Source organism: Pyxicephalus adspersus, chromosome 12 (assembly GCF_032062135.1).
Source record: "Pyxicephalus adspersus chromosome 12, UCB_Pads_2.0, whole genome shotgun sequence".
NCBI classification, from domain to species: Eukaryota; Metazoa; Chordata; class Amphibia; order Anura; family Pyxicephalidae; genus Pyxicephalus; species Pyxicephalus adspersus.
Genome location: NC_092869.1, coordinates 26363369 through 26381977, shown reverse-complemented (window position 1 = coordinate 26381977; position 18609 = coordinate 26363369). Strand labels below are relative to the sequence as shown.

At 38.2% G+C, this 18609-nt stretch overlaps 1 protein-coding gene across 6 annotated transcripts in view; it reads right to left on the bottom strand.

The window, feature by feature from the left end:
• The window catches only part of NUMB (NUMB endocytic adaptor protein), a 70831-nt gene that overhangs the window by 18870 nt on the left and 33352 nt on the right, over positions 1–18609 (bottom strand). For all 6 annotated transcript variants that reach the window (XM_072427584.1, XM_072427586.1, XM_072427587.1 and 3 more), the window contains 3 exons: positions 13281–13329; positions 4012–4147; positions 2078–2152 (listed from right to left, as the gene is read on the bottom strand). In XM_072427584.1, coding sequence (XP_072283685.1) covers positions 2078–2152; positions 4012–4147; positions 13281–13329 — 260 coding nt within the window. The remainder of the gene's footprint in view (positions 1–2077; positions 2153–4011; positions 4148–13280; positions 13330–18609) is intronic.

Here is an 18609-nt window from a genome sequence, read left to right as displayed (position 1 = left end):
TTGGGGGCTGACGGGAGGCTCATTCCGACAGTAATGTCATGGACAAGTTATTTTAGGTGCATTTCACTGGACACCATAAGGCCAACAATGAACACTGGATATGCTCAGTTTTAGGGTAATTGAAGGAAATTTTTATGGTCTCTCTCCTCCTCATAGTCCTAATTATTGCCCTCCTTAACTGAAGGAGTTTTGGTCCTGCTTGGACAAGGCTTACATAGAACGACAGATAGCAAAAGGCTCTTCTTAACAGGAAATAAAACAAAATAAATAAAAGTAGACTAGTGTTCTCCCCAGTCCCCTTGGGGATGGGTAAACCACGAGGCATTTTTTAGTGACCATCTGGCTGTTTTTGGGTGGTTACTAAAAAGTTGGGTCACAATACAGGAACCACTACCTCCCTAGAGCTTCTTCCCACCCAGCGTAAAAAGAATTTCTGGGGAGAACACTGAAGGCTATAATATTCCATTTTGAAATTCTTACTGCCTCCAAGTCAAAAATACCCCAAAAATATATCAATATTATTTGCAACCCCTATTTAATGTACAGTGCTGCGTAATATGTTGGCGCTATAAAAATCCTGTTTATTATTAATAATAATAATAATAATAATAAAAGGCATGTGGGCTACTTTCCTTGGAGAGAGTTAGCTTCCACCAGTATCAGATTCCGCCAGAGCATAGCTTCCACCAGTATAAGATTTAGATTTTTTTTTTTTTTTATTGCCTTTTCTTCAATCAGCACCAATTGAAGCTAGATTGCATGAACCCTCCCCTATACTTAACCCCTTTTTTACCTGAATACTCTCCCTTTTTATTTAACCTAGTTGCAAATATTATTTCCCGTTCATTAAAAGGGGGAAAAAAGAGGGGTATACAAAAGCCTTACCATTATACGACTCTAGATTTAAAAACGACTAGGCTTTAACTAAAACACTCTTTGCACCTCCCCATGTAAATATGAATCTGCTCAAAAATCTATTAAAGTGTGACTAGAAATCTTGACAAAATACGATATAAAGTTAAATTTGAACTTGCTCTTCCTCATATGCATGCCAGTGAAAATAACAAGATGCAATTATATGGAGATAGTTCCCAACGAGCAAAGCATTTTAACATGAGGGAAGAGACATTAAGGAAATCTTGTCCATCACGGTTACTGTTATTTTATTTAGGGATTATAAATTCAGCAAGTTTCAAACTCAGCTCACACAAAAATGACAACATTGTTCTGTGTAGGAAGTTTATTTAATCCACAGGAACAATAGCCTAAGCTTCCTACTTGATTTATAAATGTATATATTTAGCTAAAATTTGCTTACAATGCAAAATAACAGATACAAAGAGACATATTATTAACTTAAGCACTTAATGTCCTGGCATGTAAGCTGAAGACGTAAAAGATAAATGGGAACTTTGGTTTAATAAAGAGGACATAAATAAATATGAAACACTTAAGGTTTTCAATGCGACAAGACAGGATATTTAAACAAGCACAAAGGCATAACAAATTATGGAAGAATTAAATTAGCAAGTCGCAATTAGAATAAAAAAAAAATAACTTCCTCTTTTTATCAGAAACTTTAACTGGATGTTTTTCTTTGTGGGCAATCACTGTTCTGCAAAGGTTTCTAATTGACAAAAAAAAAAACTATACAAAACTGCTGTAAAAAGTAGGAACAAAATCTATCTTTGAATAAAACTACATTTCTCAAACCCTTTTGGTTACTAGGGATTATTGCATTTTTCACATCATTACCGCTTTTTATACTATTTTAAAAAAAGAGTAAGCAAAGCCATGTCATTAAGCAGAAACATGTATTAAAGAAGTTTGGTCATCACAAAACAAAGGAAATGTTAACTGAAGCACTCTAGGTAGATAGAATCAGAACTCCAATTACTTCCATGCCATACACAAAAGCATGCATTTTCTAAAAGATGAACTGGCAGTCAATATCATCCTCTGGCATATCCTATTTGCTTGCCTTTTAAACACTAAGGATAACATAATTTTAGTTTTAACATAAAGCTGCAGATTAACCACTTTGATGCCACATCATGTGGTGTCACAGAATACGTACCGATTTTAATCTTTTCACTGCATCTTCACAAATGTGCATGCCTCGAGACTCATCCACTTCCACATGTCCTAGGTACTAAATTAGAAGGATGAAAAAGTAGCATTAGTTTTCTGAAAACAAAATTTTTTATTTAGCTTTAAAATGCTGACCCTAATAACAACCTTTGCTCCGTTTCGGTCTGGTAAATATACCATGGAAAGCTAGTTTTGGCCATCACAATCTATTTGTGTCAAAATCGTAGCTATCCTATGCACTTCATGATTCTTTACAATGAGGCCCTTTAATTATCATCTTGCACTACATAACAAATTTGTCAGGGCTGAAAATCCTGAAAAGCATGTGGGTGGCGTTTCAGATGGGAAAGCCGGAAGCAATTTGCATTTCCAGCAACAGGTATTTTTTTGTAGTTGCAGCAAGATAAAAAAACACAGCAATGTGGATTGCAGAGATTGCATTCAGATATTGATTCAGTCTTGGTACTTGATCACTGCTTTTACCCATACAGAATTTAAAAAAAAAAAAAAAAGGAAAAAAAAGGGGGGAAAAAGTAAAGTAAGTTAGGTCAGGTGTGACTCTTTTTAATATAGCAATATGAACTTCAATAAACAATAAAACAAACTTGTTGCAAGTCAAATAAATTCCACTTTATATATTTTATATAAAAAGTTGTCAGCTAATCTTGATTTATGAACAGATTTTAACCCATCATCTCATACTCGAATAATAGGCGCAACATTTTTCTTTTACATTTTTTCAAAATAGTTTACACTTAAAGTGAAAACTTCCAAGGAGACATTACGTCAAAAATGAAACTTCTCATTATTTCTCAATCATTATGCAATACTGAGGTGCCAAAGAAAGAATGGAGCATTAAAATTATTCTCACGATCACCCACGCAATATTATGCATTGGTATGGATTTAAATAAAAAATCCTACATGAGGAAGCTACTGTATGGAGATTAACAACGCTTTTGTAAAAGAATGAAACCCCACCAAGGTTTACCAAAATATGTTTGTATAAAAAAAGTGTGAATGGGAACGCTTACTCACTAGAATGGCATTCCACAAATGATAAACCGGTAGTAATAGGGAGAGGCTTCATATCCAGGAAAAGGACAAGGGTTACATTGAAAAATCAATTTATCTGTGATATCAATAATCAAGGAAAAATGACTGGTGTTCTTTGTAACAAAAATAAGTGTAGCTAAATATTGTCTAATATGAAAACAGTCCTGAAAAGAATAGTTTGTGATTTGGATATGGCTTAATGTAAACAGATTCATATAGTAGCCAGACCATGGACATCCACCAAAATAAAAAAATCCTGATAAATTCTAACATGTCTTTAAAAACCTCTAAATAAAAGCACTGGTGAGCACTTTGCAGGCACTGTGGTGCAATTTACTCTTAAATTCACAGCAAAAGGCCCCAGCTACAGAGGTCAGTGAAGGCTAACTTTGAAGCTCATTTACTGCCACATAGAATATGTAAATAACGTGTCCCTAATCTGGTCACATGTTCAATGAAAACCAAAATATAACAAGTCCTGTAATAGGAAAAGGTTAGTCTGGTGTTTTTACTGCTTGATCCAGATGTATCAGTTTTTATTGGTGTAAAGATTTTGCATGTGGTGCTCTGATTAAAGCAGACTGTGTGCCTTCCATCCTGATCCCTGCTAAATTTTGAACTTTAGCTGAAATAGTGGATTCAGTGTAGCAAAGAGGTAATATTTAACAGGATTTTCAATTTCCCATGGCAAACTGCAAGCAGTGGGTCCACTTGCGGACACAAGAGATTATACAGTAAACCAGAAAACAGTCAAATGTCAAGTATGCTTAAATGTCTTTAAAATGGGAAATAGCATAAAATACAGAAAACTAATGAATTGCTATATTTAAAGATACACAAATTATCTTAGCAAGGTACTATTACCTTAACCTGAAAGCTGCATTTTCCGGTCCTGACAGATTCTTCATCTGTTTGCCACTGGTGTGGTCGACTGGCCTCTGGAACATATACATCTTTCTTCCGCCGGAAACTCTGACGAAGCTTGTTCATCTTCACCAAACTAAACAGAGCGCATAATATTTTAGAAAACATTGTGAAAACTATTAAGACTGTGTATAAGTTGTAAAAACAAATACTGCTTATAATATTTATTTATATTAAAAAAGTTTAGGCAGAAGAACTGACTTTAACCAAGCCCTCTTTGACCTTTGGTACTGCAGGTACTGTGGAGCAATAATTTTTCATGCTCCCAGTAAAAGTACTGAACCTTTTAAAGTAGGTCAGCTAGTAGCTCATCCTTCCCAGACTTATTGACTATTGCCTTGGTAATTTTCAGCTAACCCCTAGAACAGGGGTGCCCAACACGTCGATGGCGATGGCAACGCGAGTGGATCGCGGAGCCCTGCCTTACCCCTCTCCTACTGTTTACCAGCAGCTCTGCTGTACGTCTATAGGGATGCTGGGGACGTCTTTCGTCAGACAACACCAGGAACTTTGCAGGCTCCTGTAACAGTGAGGAGGGAGGCAGAGGGGGCTGGAGGGCAGTCTGAGGTGAGCAGTGCTGGGTGGCCAAGTCAGTTTAGGCTCGGGGTCAGGGTTCAATTACAGAGATGCCTTTGTACAGATTAGCAGTTCTTTTTCTTGTGCAGACAGTATGAAGCATGCATGTTGTTAGCCCCCAGGTGCATAGCTTTACATTATCTATAATAAATGTCATTTGCCACATTGGCCACGCAATCAAACAGTACTTCCAGGTCTGCTTGTAGATTATAGACATCCTGTATGGACCTATTTCCATTACATAGTTTGGTGCCATCTGCAAACACAGAACTAGTACTTTTCAATCCCAAACTCTATATCATTCATAAAGATGTTAAACCTAGGGTACACCACTAAAAACCTTAGACCAGAGTATGAATCATTAATCACTACACTCTTGAAGCGGCTAACTTGCATATTAACCGTCTGTGGAGTACAGTGTCAAATGCTTTAGCAAAGTCCAAGTACACTATATCAACTGCTATTCCACTGTTTACTTACTTCCTCAAAAAGAGAGTAAATTTGTTTGGCAACTTTGGCCCTTCTTAAAGCCATGCTGACTATCACGTATAATATTATTTTCTAGGAGAAACTCCATGTGGTTCTTTATCAAACTTTAGGACAAGGGTGCCCTAAACGTTGATCGCAATCTACTGGTCGATTGCAAAGGAAACACGAGTCGATCGCTGAGCCCTGCCTTACCAATCTATAGGGTTGCTGGGGATGTCTTTCGGTTCGTGCGTGAAAAGGCTCCCTGTAACACTGGGGAGTGGGATGGGAGGCAGAGAGGGCGGGTGGGCAGTCTGATGTGAGCAGTGCTGGGTGGCCAAGTCAGTTCAGGCTCAAGGTCAGGGTTTAATTACCAAGATACCTTTGTACAGATTAGCAGTTCCTTTTGTTGTGCAGCACGTCATACTCCTATGACAGGTGAACTGTAGCTTTCCTGTCACTATAGTCTTGTAGTGCAATGTTCTGCCATTCAATGTCTCATTAGCTTCAGTCACCTCTGTGTCATACTCCGTATATATATATATATATAAATAAATAAATATATATATGTTTAGCATTTTTATTGTTGGTAGATCGTTTTGACTTTGTCATTTTAAAAGTAGCTTGCAAGCCAAAAAAGTGTGGGCACCCCTGCCTTAGAACAATGGGTGATGTTTGTTTGCCCAACTATGTCTTCCAGCATCTCTGCCATAATCTTAAATGCACTTCTATACACAAGTCGAGGAGCCAGTCCTAACTGTTAAGACCTCGAATCTGTTGTATTGGATTCTGTTGTATAAATGTTTTAGGTATTAACAGAACAACAGAAGTTCCAACCTGATATGGAGAGGAAAAGAATCACTGATGTACAAAGTGAGCCGATATATCTCCATACAATCACAACCAGCCACTGTAGATTTTCCATAGCACAATGATCAGCATATATCAGTAAAGAATTTTAGTTAGATCTCACTTCAAATCCAGTGGACTATTACAGCAACAATTGTTCTTTTGTAAACAATGTTTATGCCATATTATGAAATCTGACTAATGTAAACACCCCTGGCCCCATCATAATTATACCTAAATATATATGCGTTTATCACTACTGAGCTTGACATGGCCTTTGAGAAAATGGAAGCATATTTCATTGTTCACAGTGGATATCTAACGTGTTAAAATTTTTCCTGGAGTGATAATAACCATTGCCAACACTCACATGTACCCAATTATCACAATTAATACTCAAATCAGTCTCATTGCCAGTGAACACCAGGACCCACACTGGCAGCTAGTCTGTAATACTATATTGAATGCCATTTAGTGGGGGAGATGGAGAAATCTGCAAAAACACAGTTCACAACTATTTGTGCATGTTTTCACAGTAAACCTTTAAGGAAAACTTTTCTTTTGAAGGAATTTTCCACATAGCTATAATTAGAATGTTGACATTTCTGAGTATGATATTGTTTTGGAATTGATTAGCAGTTACTAATAAAAGCAGCTTCACTTTAATTTAGTCACACTGGCCTTGGGCAGAATCAGTCGCCCACACCATCCAGACCATAGTGTACATTTTCCAGTTTGTGATCATTAACTGGGTCAGTTATTTGCTCCAGTGCTTCTTCCTACAATTACCATATCTAAACAGTTGCCTCAATGCACAACGCCTTATTACTACATATGAATTGCACATGCCCTGGCAGTGTAAAATAATAAGGATGAAAAACAAATGGGAATCAGTACTGTACCACAATAGCTAGAAATACAAGTTTACCAAACCAGTTCACATCTGACATACAGAAGATTTAGAAGGTCAGCTCATCTCAAACTAAATACAGTTTGGAGTGCACATATGAAAGCCGATTCTCTTACTACCTGCTTGTACTAGGCTGCATACAAATGTTTGATTTTCACTGCTCAAAATGAAAACTATTGTATCAAATAAAAATCTGGCATCGTTATAGCAGGCTCCCAACAGTTTAGTGAGCCATCATGCTGGACCATTAGGTTAGAGTGCCATTGTTTTCTAATGGTGATAAGGAAGCAGGGTATCTGTACCTCCCCCCCCCCTTATCTTTATAGAACAGGCTGCTTTGCAGTGGTAGTCTGTACAGTGCTCATTTATTCCTACTGGTACCAAAAGAGATTTATAATGGGAAAACTATAAGGAAGATCCCTATAAAACGGAGTAGGGCACTACACTAAAGCTCTTCTAGAAAGCACAGCAATTCTGCATAGAAACTGCAGTGCTGCCACTTGCAAATGTCAACACTAATTGAAAACGAACAGCAACAATCTCTGCTCTGGGAAAAATAAAATATGATAGCCATACAGCACATTTGGTCTGCGAAAAGGCAGACAACACTGCTTTTTGCCAGATAAAGGAGCCATGTGCTCTTGTTAGTATCTTGTTATGATATTTCACTATAGGAGGTAAAGGGAAAATCCATAAGGTGAAACAAATTCAAAAGCCGGGTGTACCTGACTAGTGCCAAGCATTTATCTATAACTATAAATAGTTGAACAACTAAACCTAAACAATGTTTGCTGTATTGCATATAGTAAACCACTTGTATACTGCTCTGTAATACAGTAAACATTGTTTAAGTTTAGTTGATCAACTATTTACATGCATAATTTTATCCCTTTAGAGTTTGCGATTCAACTCCCCAAATCCCCTGAAGAAGCCTTTTTGGGCAAAACATGTCGGGAAAGGAGACTCATGTTTATACTCACATGCAAAAGTATACTATTAGCACTATAAATTCAGCTGTCACCTTTAAATATTGTTTACCATTTGTGACAACACTCATGTATAAATTGGTGTATCTGTCTGAATTTTATATATGTGGATTATGAATAAAGTAATGAATTGATTTTATGAGCTAACAATAGAGTGCCATTCAAAAAGCCTTATTTCCTCTCTTTCCTTCCTTTAAATAAAAAACCCATGATATTTCACTAAAGTTATTCATTAAAAAAAATGGTAATATGCTTTCTCCTTTATCTCTGTTGCAAACTTTGTTCAGTAGATTCTAAAAATTAGCTAGATGCTCCCTCTCATGAGATGACATAATGAACTTTAACAGCTTACAGAAGCCACATTTCCTGCTTATCACCAGGTGCCTTCTCTTACATGCCACTAACCAGAATAAAAAGATTTGTGTTACTAGCTGACAATGACCTCCCTGCACCCATGGTTTTTACAAGGAACCTTTGGAGGTCTTGTAAGGGTAGATATGGTCTCTTATCAAAGGCCTCAAGGCTATTATTTACACGCACAAATCCCAGATAGCCTGTCAGGGGCCATGTTGGGACCTTGGAAGGAGATGGGCCTGTTTCAAATCAGACATCTGCTACATCCGGTTGAGAAACACTTACTTATTTATCTTTGAAAGCTTTGTGATAAGGTTGAACTCCCCTGTACATCCTTTTATGCATACCTGCGGATTAGGCAGTTAATTCCCGACACTCCAGCCTTCGGCCAAATTCCAGAGCATGACTTCTTTTGAGAGGCTGTGCGCGGAAGGCCTGTACTCTAAGGGTGTTGTTTCCTCTATATACCACCTCCTGCACATGTCAGTTCACGAAACCTCAGGCAAGTTCAAGTATATGCTAAAATGGGAGGTGGTGTTGGGACGGACACTGGATTTTGATGAGTGGCTTGAGATCTGGGAGGCTGCTAAAAAAAACTCTATCTGTACGTTATTATAAAGAAACCTGTATAAGAAGATTATTTTAGGAAGTACTCCAACTGCTAATTCCTGGGCACCGATCCCACCTGTGGGTGTTGTAGGGACCCCCGAGGTACCCTGGAGAACATCTTCTGGTTCTGTCCCATTATTAAAGCTTACTGGTCACGGGTTAACACATTGCTTTTGGAGGTGGTCAAACTGCAGTTGTCTTAGATCCTTTTAAGACGTTACCCAAGTTCTCTCGCAAACTGGTGTTGCATATTTAAGTGGCTGCACGAACCTGGATTCCCTATAAGTGGAAAGCTACTCTACCCCCTTCCATGGAGGATCTGTACAAATGGATTCAGGAAGTATGTCCCATGAAGTACCTCACTGCTCTCCTTAGAAACACAATATATAGTTTTGAAAAACGTGGGAAAACTGGGACCAATATTATGCTCAGTTGTCCAGCTCAAACCCTAAGTCGTTTATGACTTATGCCAATAAAACTCTTATTGTCACTCTTACTCCCTGTCCCTTTGGTTTGGTTTTCAGATGTATTTGTCTTTTTATATGTGTTCTCCTACGCTCTTTAATATCATCATTATTGTAATTAACACATGTATTCATCCACTCTTGGTAAGGCCTGACCTTCAATATGCACAAGGACTGTTTGGGATAACTATTCTCAGCTGTATGGATAATTTTTATGCTGTCTATTGACTGTGTACTTTATGCTATTTTATCTATGGACAAGATTACCTGCCCTCCAACACTTCCGGGCCTTTCATTATACAGTTGCCACAAAACTGATTTTGCTCAGGTTTTTTATTTTTGTTATGTTTTTGCACCTTATTGTTACTTCTTGTTTTTCTTTTTATGTACCTCTGTAGAACATTTTTCAATAAACATACAATTTCAAAAAATTATGTTAATACATGTATTTTAGAATATTCTAATTTTACTTCCAAGGAGTAAAAGAAAAAAAAACTCCTAAAAATTAATTTTCAAGTGGTCATATTAAAAGCAAAATAAAAAAAAAAGCTCTTTTAAAAACATCTACATGCACTCATACAGTACTGTGCAAAATATAGTATCAGAGGAAAATATAGCACAGGATTTCACACGCTGCTTTTTTCATCATGCCTATAATGAGCTACCAAAAGTATCTACAGAGCCTAATCGCTCCCATGTGACAGAGGAAGTGCATTTGCCCTTTATTTTGACATGTCAGCGCAGCAACGGGGGACTTTTTATGCTACTGCCTTTATAGAGCAGGAAAAAAAAAAGTAGCAAAAAGTCTGATGTCACCAAGTTCATGTACAGAAGTATTCTGGTCAGAGGAAAGATTGGAAAAGTCACTGCAGGAATGTAATTAGATACTATGATTAAAAAATAATATTTTAAAATGAGCACATGTACATCTAATATTTATTGTGTTGGAAGTCACCAATCCAGTTGGGGCCCATTTCAAACTTGCAGTCAACTGAACAGAAGTGGTTGGGAACCATTTTCTGCACAAGTTTGTAGGGGTTTGTGTGAGGTTCCTGAAAAAGATAAGTTGCTTCTGTTTGCATGATTGGTTTCATCCTAGAGAACAGTGGTCACCAACCTTTTGGATGTCACGGACCACTAAATCTACGGACTCTGGACCGCACATGTGCAAGAAGCAGTGGGTCACTCAAGGAAAAAGAAACTTCCCTCAGAGTGACGTCATGATGGCGGAACCTGCCCACTCTCCCATTGCAGGCTCAGCAACATAACCCCCCACCTTCCTGAGCCACCATACGGGAGACATGGTCTGCGGCTCTGGCCAATGGGCATCGGCCAGCGCTGCGGACCACCAAAATTTTCTCACGGACCACCGGTTGGCGACCGCTGTTCCAAAAAGTGAACCACACTGCAATCTCAACTGCATGGCAAAGCTGTGTTCACAGCATAGTAGATCTAGAATGTCCTAGAGTGGCTAACAGTGTGGATTTGAAGAGTAAGACCCTTTCAGACCTGGAATGTAATATGGCCTGCAACTACAGAGAAAGCATTGAGAAAGGATTAGATGTGGCCAGTCACTAACAGGCTTGTGCTTTTAGCAATGCTGCTGTAAGTCACACTGCTGCTTTGAATTCAGTAGCTGGCAGTATAGCCGAAGTCTCCAGGAGGCTGCATAGGATGGACTTCACAGCCATGATCAACGGGTCTTTAAGTAATTTCAGATGAACTTCTAAATGAACCATATTGCTTTTTTTGGAAGGTCCATAGTTTTACTTTAAATAGGCAGGTTATGTGCACATAATTGCACGTGCTGCATGTGACAAGGACTTAAATAAAAATCTTGGGTATGTTTAATACCAGCTACCCATGTGGATTAAGAAATGATGGGGGGGTAGGTCCTAGACCTTCATCAGACCTGAATTTTTGCCAGGAGATGGGCCTTGGGTTACAGCACAGAGAGTACAAGGCAATCACGAATGGTAAAAAAAACCTTAGTTTAAATTGCATTCTTTAAACCCCAGTGGGCACAGATGGAGGTGCCCCTTTTTCTTCCTCGCCTACAGAGATAAGAATCTGGTTCCCCCGAATGGTAGGCCCCCTTTTTGATGCCCTCTATAAAACCTTCTTCTTTTGATATGGGTTAGACATAAAAGTTAGCAACTTTTGTGTTTCCCTCATGCACCTTTACCACCACTGTGGCCCAACAACAATCTTAGTCTCCTTCACATATTCTGGGATTCAGGATCCATGAAGGATCTGTTACATCTTGAAACCATCAGGTGTTTAACACTCGAATGCCAATATACATTTTTTAGTAACATTTCTTATATATTCTTCCAGTAAATGGGCAAAAAGTCTGTTCAGTACAAATCAGTTTAGAAAAGCTGACAAACTTTTTCTGTACTGTGCATTTGCCTTTTTCCTTTCTGCAGTATGAAAGCAAACAGGAAAAAAATTATCCTTTTTTAATCCAGAGATCCTTTTCTATAAAAATAGAATTTTTATTGCCATTTGTATCCCTCCTAGAGACTTCCCACTTGTTGGTGTCCATGATGCTTAGTGAGACAAATTCATTGCAGATTTCCTCCATCTTGAAGATAATAAAAAAATGTGATCTTAAGAACTTCCTTGAACTCACAGTGACTCATGGATATAATCAGTCTCATGATTTTAACAAAAGCAGCATTGTCCATACACCTGGAGGACTGAGGACACACAGCACCAACAAAAAGGTAAGAAATACACACTAAAAACTGGTAAGACTGCTGAACCCCAAGCGCTGTGCATACATCACACAAGAAAAAAAAAAAAGATTTTGCGTGGCATCATGTAGGTTCACTGAGTAGAGCATATTCCTAAAAAAATGTACAATTTATTTTATTTTTTGGGCTAATCTGGCTGCAGACCAACATAGAAAAATACTTCCAAGAAGACCAAGGTTATAAAATGGCTTGTTTAACAACTGCAGCATCACTAAAGCTACGTACACACTTCCAATAATTATCGTTGGTAAACGAACGACGAACGATCCTGCACGATATCGGCGAACGATCGTATAGCACCGATCCTGTACATGCAGATAACGACACGATCGTTCGCAGATATTGTACACACAATAGATGCGATCGTTTGAGCGATACAGGAAGTGACGTGCACGACAGGAAGTGAACGAACGTTCGTTCATCACGCATGCTCAGACCATGGACGATTAATGAACGACCGTACACACGATAGATGGTAAACGATCGTCGTCCAATCCGATCCGCCGGTCCTTCATTTCCAGTGACTATTCTCGTTCGTCGGCGTCGTTGGTTACTTTTTTTACGAACGATTTTTGACCAATCGATCGTTCGTCGTTCATTTCCAACGATAAAAATTGGAAGTGTGTACGCAGCTTAAGGCTCCTTTAAGACTTGCAGTCAAAAATGCAGTTAGCTGCTCTGAGGCACCCAGTTCAACTACTATATTGTTTTTAGTTCCAACAACAGCGTTTGACACCCACTGGTTCAGCGAGGTTGAATGTGGTAGTGGTGCGATTCTTTCTTTGGGGGAAAGGCCAGAAGTGACTTATTGCTTCCAGGAACTTCAGCATGATTCATTAGAACCACAATAAAAGGTGTGCACATAATGGTTCCAAAGTGCTCACATTCAGTTGAATAGGAGCAGCTGGGAGCATGGATTGAACCAGCAGAAGAACACTGCAGTCAAACACAAGTCTGAAATGGCCCAAAAAAGTTTATATATATAAAAAAAAAGCAAAGACAAGTACAGACAACTGGCACTGCTGGCCCCTCCTCTGAATATGCTGATATCTTTTATTCAGCAGACTAACCTCATGACACAACGTACTAAATATAGAGACAGCCAGGCAGCTAGCCTTAACAGAAGACCTGCAATGGGTACCTACATTATTGTCATGGTAAGTTTACATAAATATATAGATAGAAAAGCAGCAATATTTGCTAAACCTACAGTATAATTATATTTGTGATTTACCTGTGTAGTCCAATCCTCACTACCAATGTCAAAGAGGTATATTCTTTCTCTGTAAGGAAAAAAAAAGTCAGTAAGAGAAGATGAAGTTTATAAATATTAACGGACATTAATTAGATGTTAAAGGAGATAATAGTTCTAAAATAGATACACACTTTAGGTATGCTAAAGAAATATAAAAAGAAAAGTACTTTGTTCTCTATGCTACATGACAGATAGTATATTGTGCTTAGGTATTGATAAACTATTTTTACATTTTATCAAATGCAAGCAATTTCTTTTTCAAGCACTACAGCCATGCAGTTTTAGCAGTTTCCCCCAGATAGACTGTGCGCTATATTAATTTCATATTTCAGCAGTGCATTTCCTTTCATGTGTTTTAGCCAATTATACAGGACCAACAAATTCTATATAACCAACAACGAGAGATAAGCAAATCAATTGGTAAATTACGCAAAGGTCATCTTTCAAATATTTTATTTGACTCAATTATGCCATGACGAACTTCATCTGTGTTGAGTTAATAAATAAAGGACTTTCTTTTTAAATTCATAAAAATAAAAAACTATAAGGAAAATGTGACTTGTCCAATTTGCAAACAGAGTACAGGGGTCCATAAACAGCCCATGTGCAGTAATGGCATTACTTTTCTGTTCCTTGGCCACTGCAATTATTCAACTGACCAGATATGACAAATATCTGCCATCCCCACTGCATGCTGTGGTTTCTCCCTCCAGGTCATACATCCTGTAGGGACATACGAGCGAGTGGGAGGAACCATACTGTGCATTCCACAAAGCCAAAAATCACATAATACATGCATTGGCCAGAGCATAGAGACTTGCAGATTTTTAAGACAAGAACCAGCAGAAAGGCAAGTATATAATTTAATCCTTTGGAAAGTATAATGTTGTAAACGTTTGTGAAGTTGATTTAGCAAATAGTTACTGTTATAAGTGACAGAGTTGCATAATATCTCTAAAGCAGACAAGGGGAAGATATACATAATGTAATTCTGCTGAAAGTCAGTAGTTACTAATAAGGTAGTTGACTCACTTTTGCATGGAGATTATAAACTGTTGATTCTCACACCTCATTTCATTTTACCAGGGCAAATAACAATGATATACAAATTAGCTGTAATTAAAAACTACTTTACTGGAAGGCTACAAAAGGGGAGCTTTTCTATTGCATTATCTTTACAATTGATATAAAGTGCCAAATTGAGAAGTATAAAATGTATGGATAACTTGATATGCACTGCAATTCAAATGCAAATGTTCCTAGTAAAGCTGGTCAAATATGGGTAGTTTGAAACCACAATCTCTCAATAAAATTAGGGCCATGTTGAGAGTAGCAATAAGATTGTGCAAAACACTTCCTAAGGGGAGACACTAAAAATACAGCAGCCCTGTAGAGAATGAATGGGGGCAGCAGTAAGCAGTACAGTACCACGCACTGTAAAATCTGTAGATGATGAAGTTCAAACGAGCACTGGGATTAAAAAAAATCATTCACGGCTCCTATCACTCATTACATTTGGGTTCTAAAAGAACCAGGCTCTGCACCTTTGACAGCTGGTCTATGTATCACTTACCGCCGCCCCAATTAATTTTCTACAGGCTGCTGCAGGGAGCAGCTACTTGTGTAATGTCTCAATAGAGGCAGAAGTTCACTGGCATGAGGAAGCAGTACCAAAACTTCATGCCCAAGTCAGAACATAGCCTAAAGAACCAACTCTGTGGTCAAGTGACAGAGTGGCTGGAAGGTGCTAGCTGATGGGAGTTGAACAAGATTGTTGAACCTGAGGCAGGTCCAAATCTAGCCTTAATACTTTTGTTTGACAGCAAGCATATGAGATCATTATTTCCGAAAATATGCCCAAAAACATAATCTTAAAAAAAACTGCAGCATGGTTGGCTCAGTGGTTAGCACTCTTGCCTTTGAAGCGTTAGGTCATAGGTTTATATCCTGGCCAGGACTCTATGTGCAAGGAGTTTGTATGTTCTTCCCTGTGTCTGCTTGGGTTTACTCCGATTTCCTCCCACATCAAAAAAATCATGCAGGTAGGGTAATTAGCTTTCAAAAAAAATTGTCCTTAGACCACATTATTGACATGACTATGACAATAGGTTGTGAGACCCTTTGAGGGACAGGTAGTCATATGGCAATGAACTTTGTTAGGCACGGTGAAAACATATGATAATGGATTTAGCATAATAAGAACAGCTGGGGAAAAAGCTTGGTCTTTAAAAATCAATTTAATATATAAAAATTCCGAGAGAATAAAGAATGACTTGCAGACAGCAGTAAGAAATCTAGGCTTTTTTATCACCTACTGTGCCAGTGAGAATGGTCATTTGGTCCTACCAAATTAAGTAACCACAACTTCTAAATATTATATGCTTGTATTGTTTTTTATTGTAATTTGTTTTAACACAAAGTGAGAAGACAGAAAACATTTTTTTATTGCAAAAACAAAATGTGGACTAAACCACAGTAGACAGGTTTGTAAACAAAACGAATTTGATGAAAAAAAAAAAAAAAAAAAAAGAAAGAAAACACGCTGTGTCTAATTCTTAGAAAAGTGCTTGCTCCCTGTAGCTATACATCAGTGTAAAGATCATGATTCAGCACACAAAACCACAAGCAGATACAGTGAAGCAATCTTGTCACTCTTCCTGTGTTTCAACAATTCAAGTCAGGTTTCTAGAAGAGTGCAATGCTGGTCACCAATTGTGCTAGACTACTCAGCAGACAGCAACTGTACCAACAGAAGTTGCAAACCTACCCACAACTTCAATGCTTGAGCAGACAATTTTTTTTTTTTTAAAGTGGAAAATATTAAAAGTATCACAGGAAACGACTAATAGGAAAAAAATAGTTACAGTTTACCTTATATTTTAAATTATTTTTTCAGCAAATACATCAAACCATTTATAAAAAAAAAAATTTAACGTAAAGTTACTTGTGCTGTATTTGATTTTTCTTTCATCAGGATTTATTATATAAAAGTTAAATTGTTTGAAAGAAATAAGTTAAACAATGTATCTACTAAAACCCAGTCCACAGAATATTTCCTTCATTGGACTTCAGAGTAAACAACTAGCTAAGGGAATCCTAGGACACCACATGCAGGGGTGTCCAAAGGCCAAACAATGAGTGCCAAAGGCTATCAGGTTGGGCACCACAAAATATAAAGTGTATATTGATTATTAACCTCAATCTCCCTGTAGGGGCCCATAATCTAAGCTTGCTATTAACGTGTGTCTATAAACTGGGTAAAACACATTACTCCTTTTGAGAGACAAAGAGCTTTGCTGGGCTTCAGAGGACTGGCCAGTCCAAAAAAATAAAAAAAAATAAGAGAGGTTGCTTTATGTCATGTGCTTTATGGCATGGATTTTCTGCACATAAATGGTGTTTTAGCCAGCAGACTCCATTTCCTTAATCGTCATGACAAAGAAAAACCCCAGGGTTCTTTAGGTTTATCATTGTCGTCTTGTCCCGCGCATTTCCTGTACAGGACACTGGCGTACATTGTCCTGTACACTATAAAAGTCAGGCTTCTAGCTGAGAACAGAGGATGCTGTAGTCAGGGTCTGTCTAGCAATATCAACCATTCCTAGACATAACTAGCTCTGCCACCAACACTCGGAGACTTCCCAACTCAGCGAACCCGGGTGATTCAGCAAACCTGGAATGAATGTGGTTTAGGAATAAAATCATTTGTTCATTTGTTAACAAATAGCAAAAGACTTAGGAAATTCGTTCCAGGCTTGCTGGGTCACCCAGGTTCACTGATGAAATTTTATCTTCTCCTGTCCTGAAGAGCTTTAACAAATCAGAGCCACTGTACCATATATCTATGGAGGAGAAGCATTTGTTAATGAACATTGCTGAGGCAGCCCATGCCGCAGCAGAGCATGGGCTGCCTCAGCAATGTTCCCCTCCAAATAAAAAACATTTCAAAGTGGCCAAGGCAACCTGTAAATATGTGAAAAGTAGCAGAGATCCAGCTGGTGAAGAATACATATAAATATTAATGTTCAATCTCTCATATTTCATGTACTGACAAAAAAAAAGTATGGAAAAGTTAGCAAAAACTATTTCCTCTGATCTTGCAAGTCTGGCTTTAAGAGGCTGTGGTTTATTAAGTTTAGATTTTTTTGGAAAAAAAAAAAAATATGGAAAAATTTTCCTGTTCAATAGAGATACAGATCTTTTATTCTAGCTTCTGGGCATTGTGTGGCTGGCTGGAAAGTATAATGGCTTTTGCTAAATATAAAACCTGAGATGCTACTAGTGACCCACTGCAAGCAAAGCTTAAAATGTAGAAAAGGAAGATAAAAGCTTTGTCGCAGCCTTTTCAGTTTGCAACTGGATCGCTAAAAATCTGTACAAGAAAAAAAAAATATGTTAAAAATATCCATGAGTTACAGGCAAAAAATCTGCAGCACAATTGGTACATAAAAAAATATGTATTTGTCAATAATCTCCTATTGCTGGTAAAGTTTTATCAATAAGGGCTTGTGTACATTATTTATTGATCATGGGTCAAGGGGAATACAAAAGCAGCTCAGATCTAAAAATGAAATCAACATGGTCACCGCAGGGCATCTCTAGGGCATGTCATTTCATTCACGCAAGGGAATCAATACCAGTCAAACGCGGAACTACCCCTTTTAGGCGCATGGCGCACCATACAACTCACCTTACTTCGATCGTTGCCACACCCGAGACAAATTGACTGACCCCTACTCTCATTTGAAGCCATATGTAAAGCGAATAGTCCATTGAGGGGAACAATGTCTTACCCATAACAAATTCTTCTAGCTACGTCATCACTCACTAAGCTGCATTTAGTAGATAGCTGGGAGAAAGATCTGGGTATCACATTTACTGACTCGCAACAAGAGTTTATGTTACATTTTAGCCATAGGACAGCCATATAAGTAACAAACTCCAGGAAACCAATTATAAACTGCTCACACATTGCTATAGGACACCTGTAAAGATGGCAAATATATTTCCTCAGGCAGACCCAACCTGCTGGCGGTGTCTTGCTGCACCAGGTACACTGCTCCATATTTTTGGGGAATGCCCAGTCCTTATGTTGTGGAATGAAGTAGCCGACACGATATTTAAAATCGGTCCAGTTGATATCTGCAGGAAACTGGAGCTAGCACCGTTACACGTGGCTGGTTTCACCCAAAAAATGATAAACGATTCCTGGTACACCATCTACTAAATGCTGCAAAGGCATGTATACCAGTTTGCTGGAAAACCGATAGCCCACCGACTGTTGGCCAATGGCTACCACGTGTAGCAG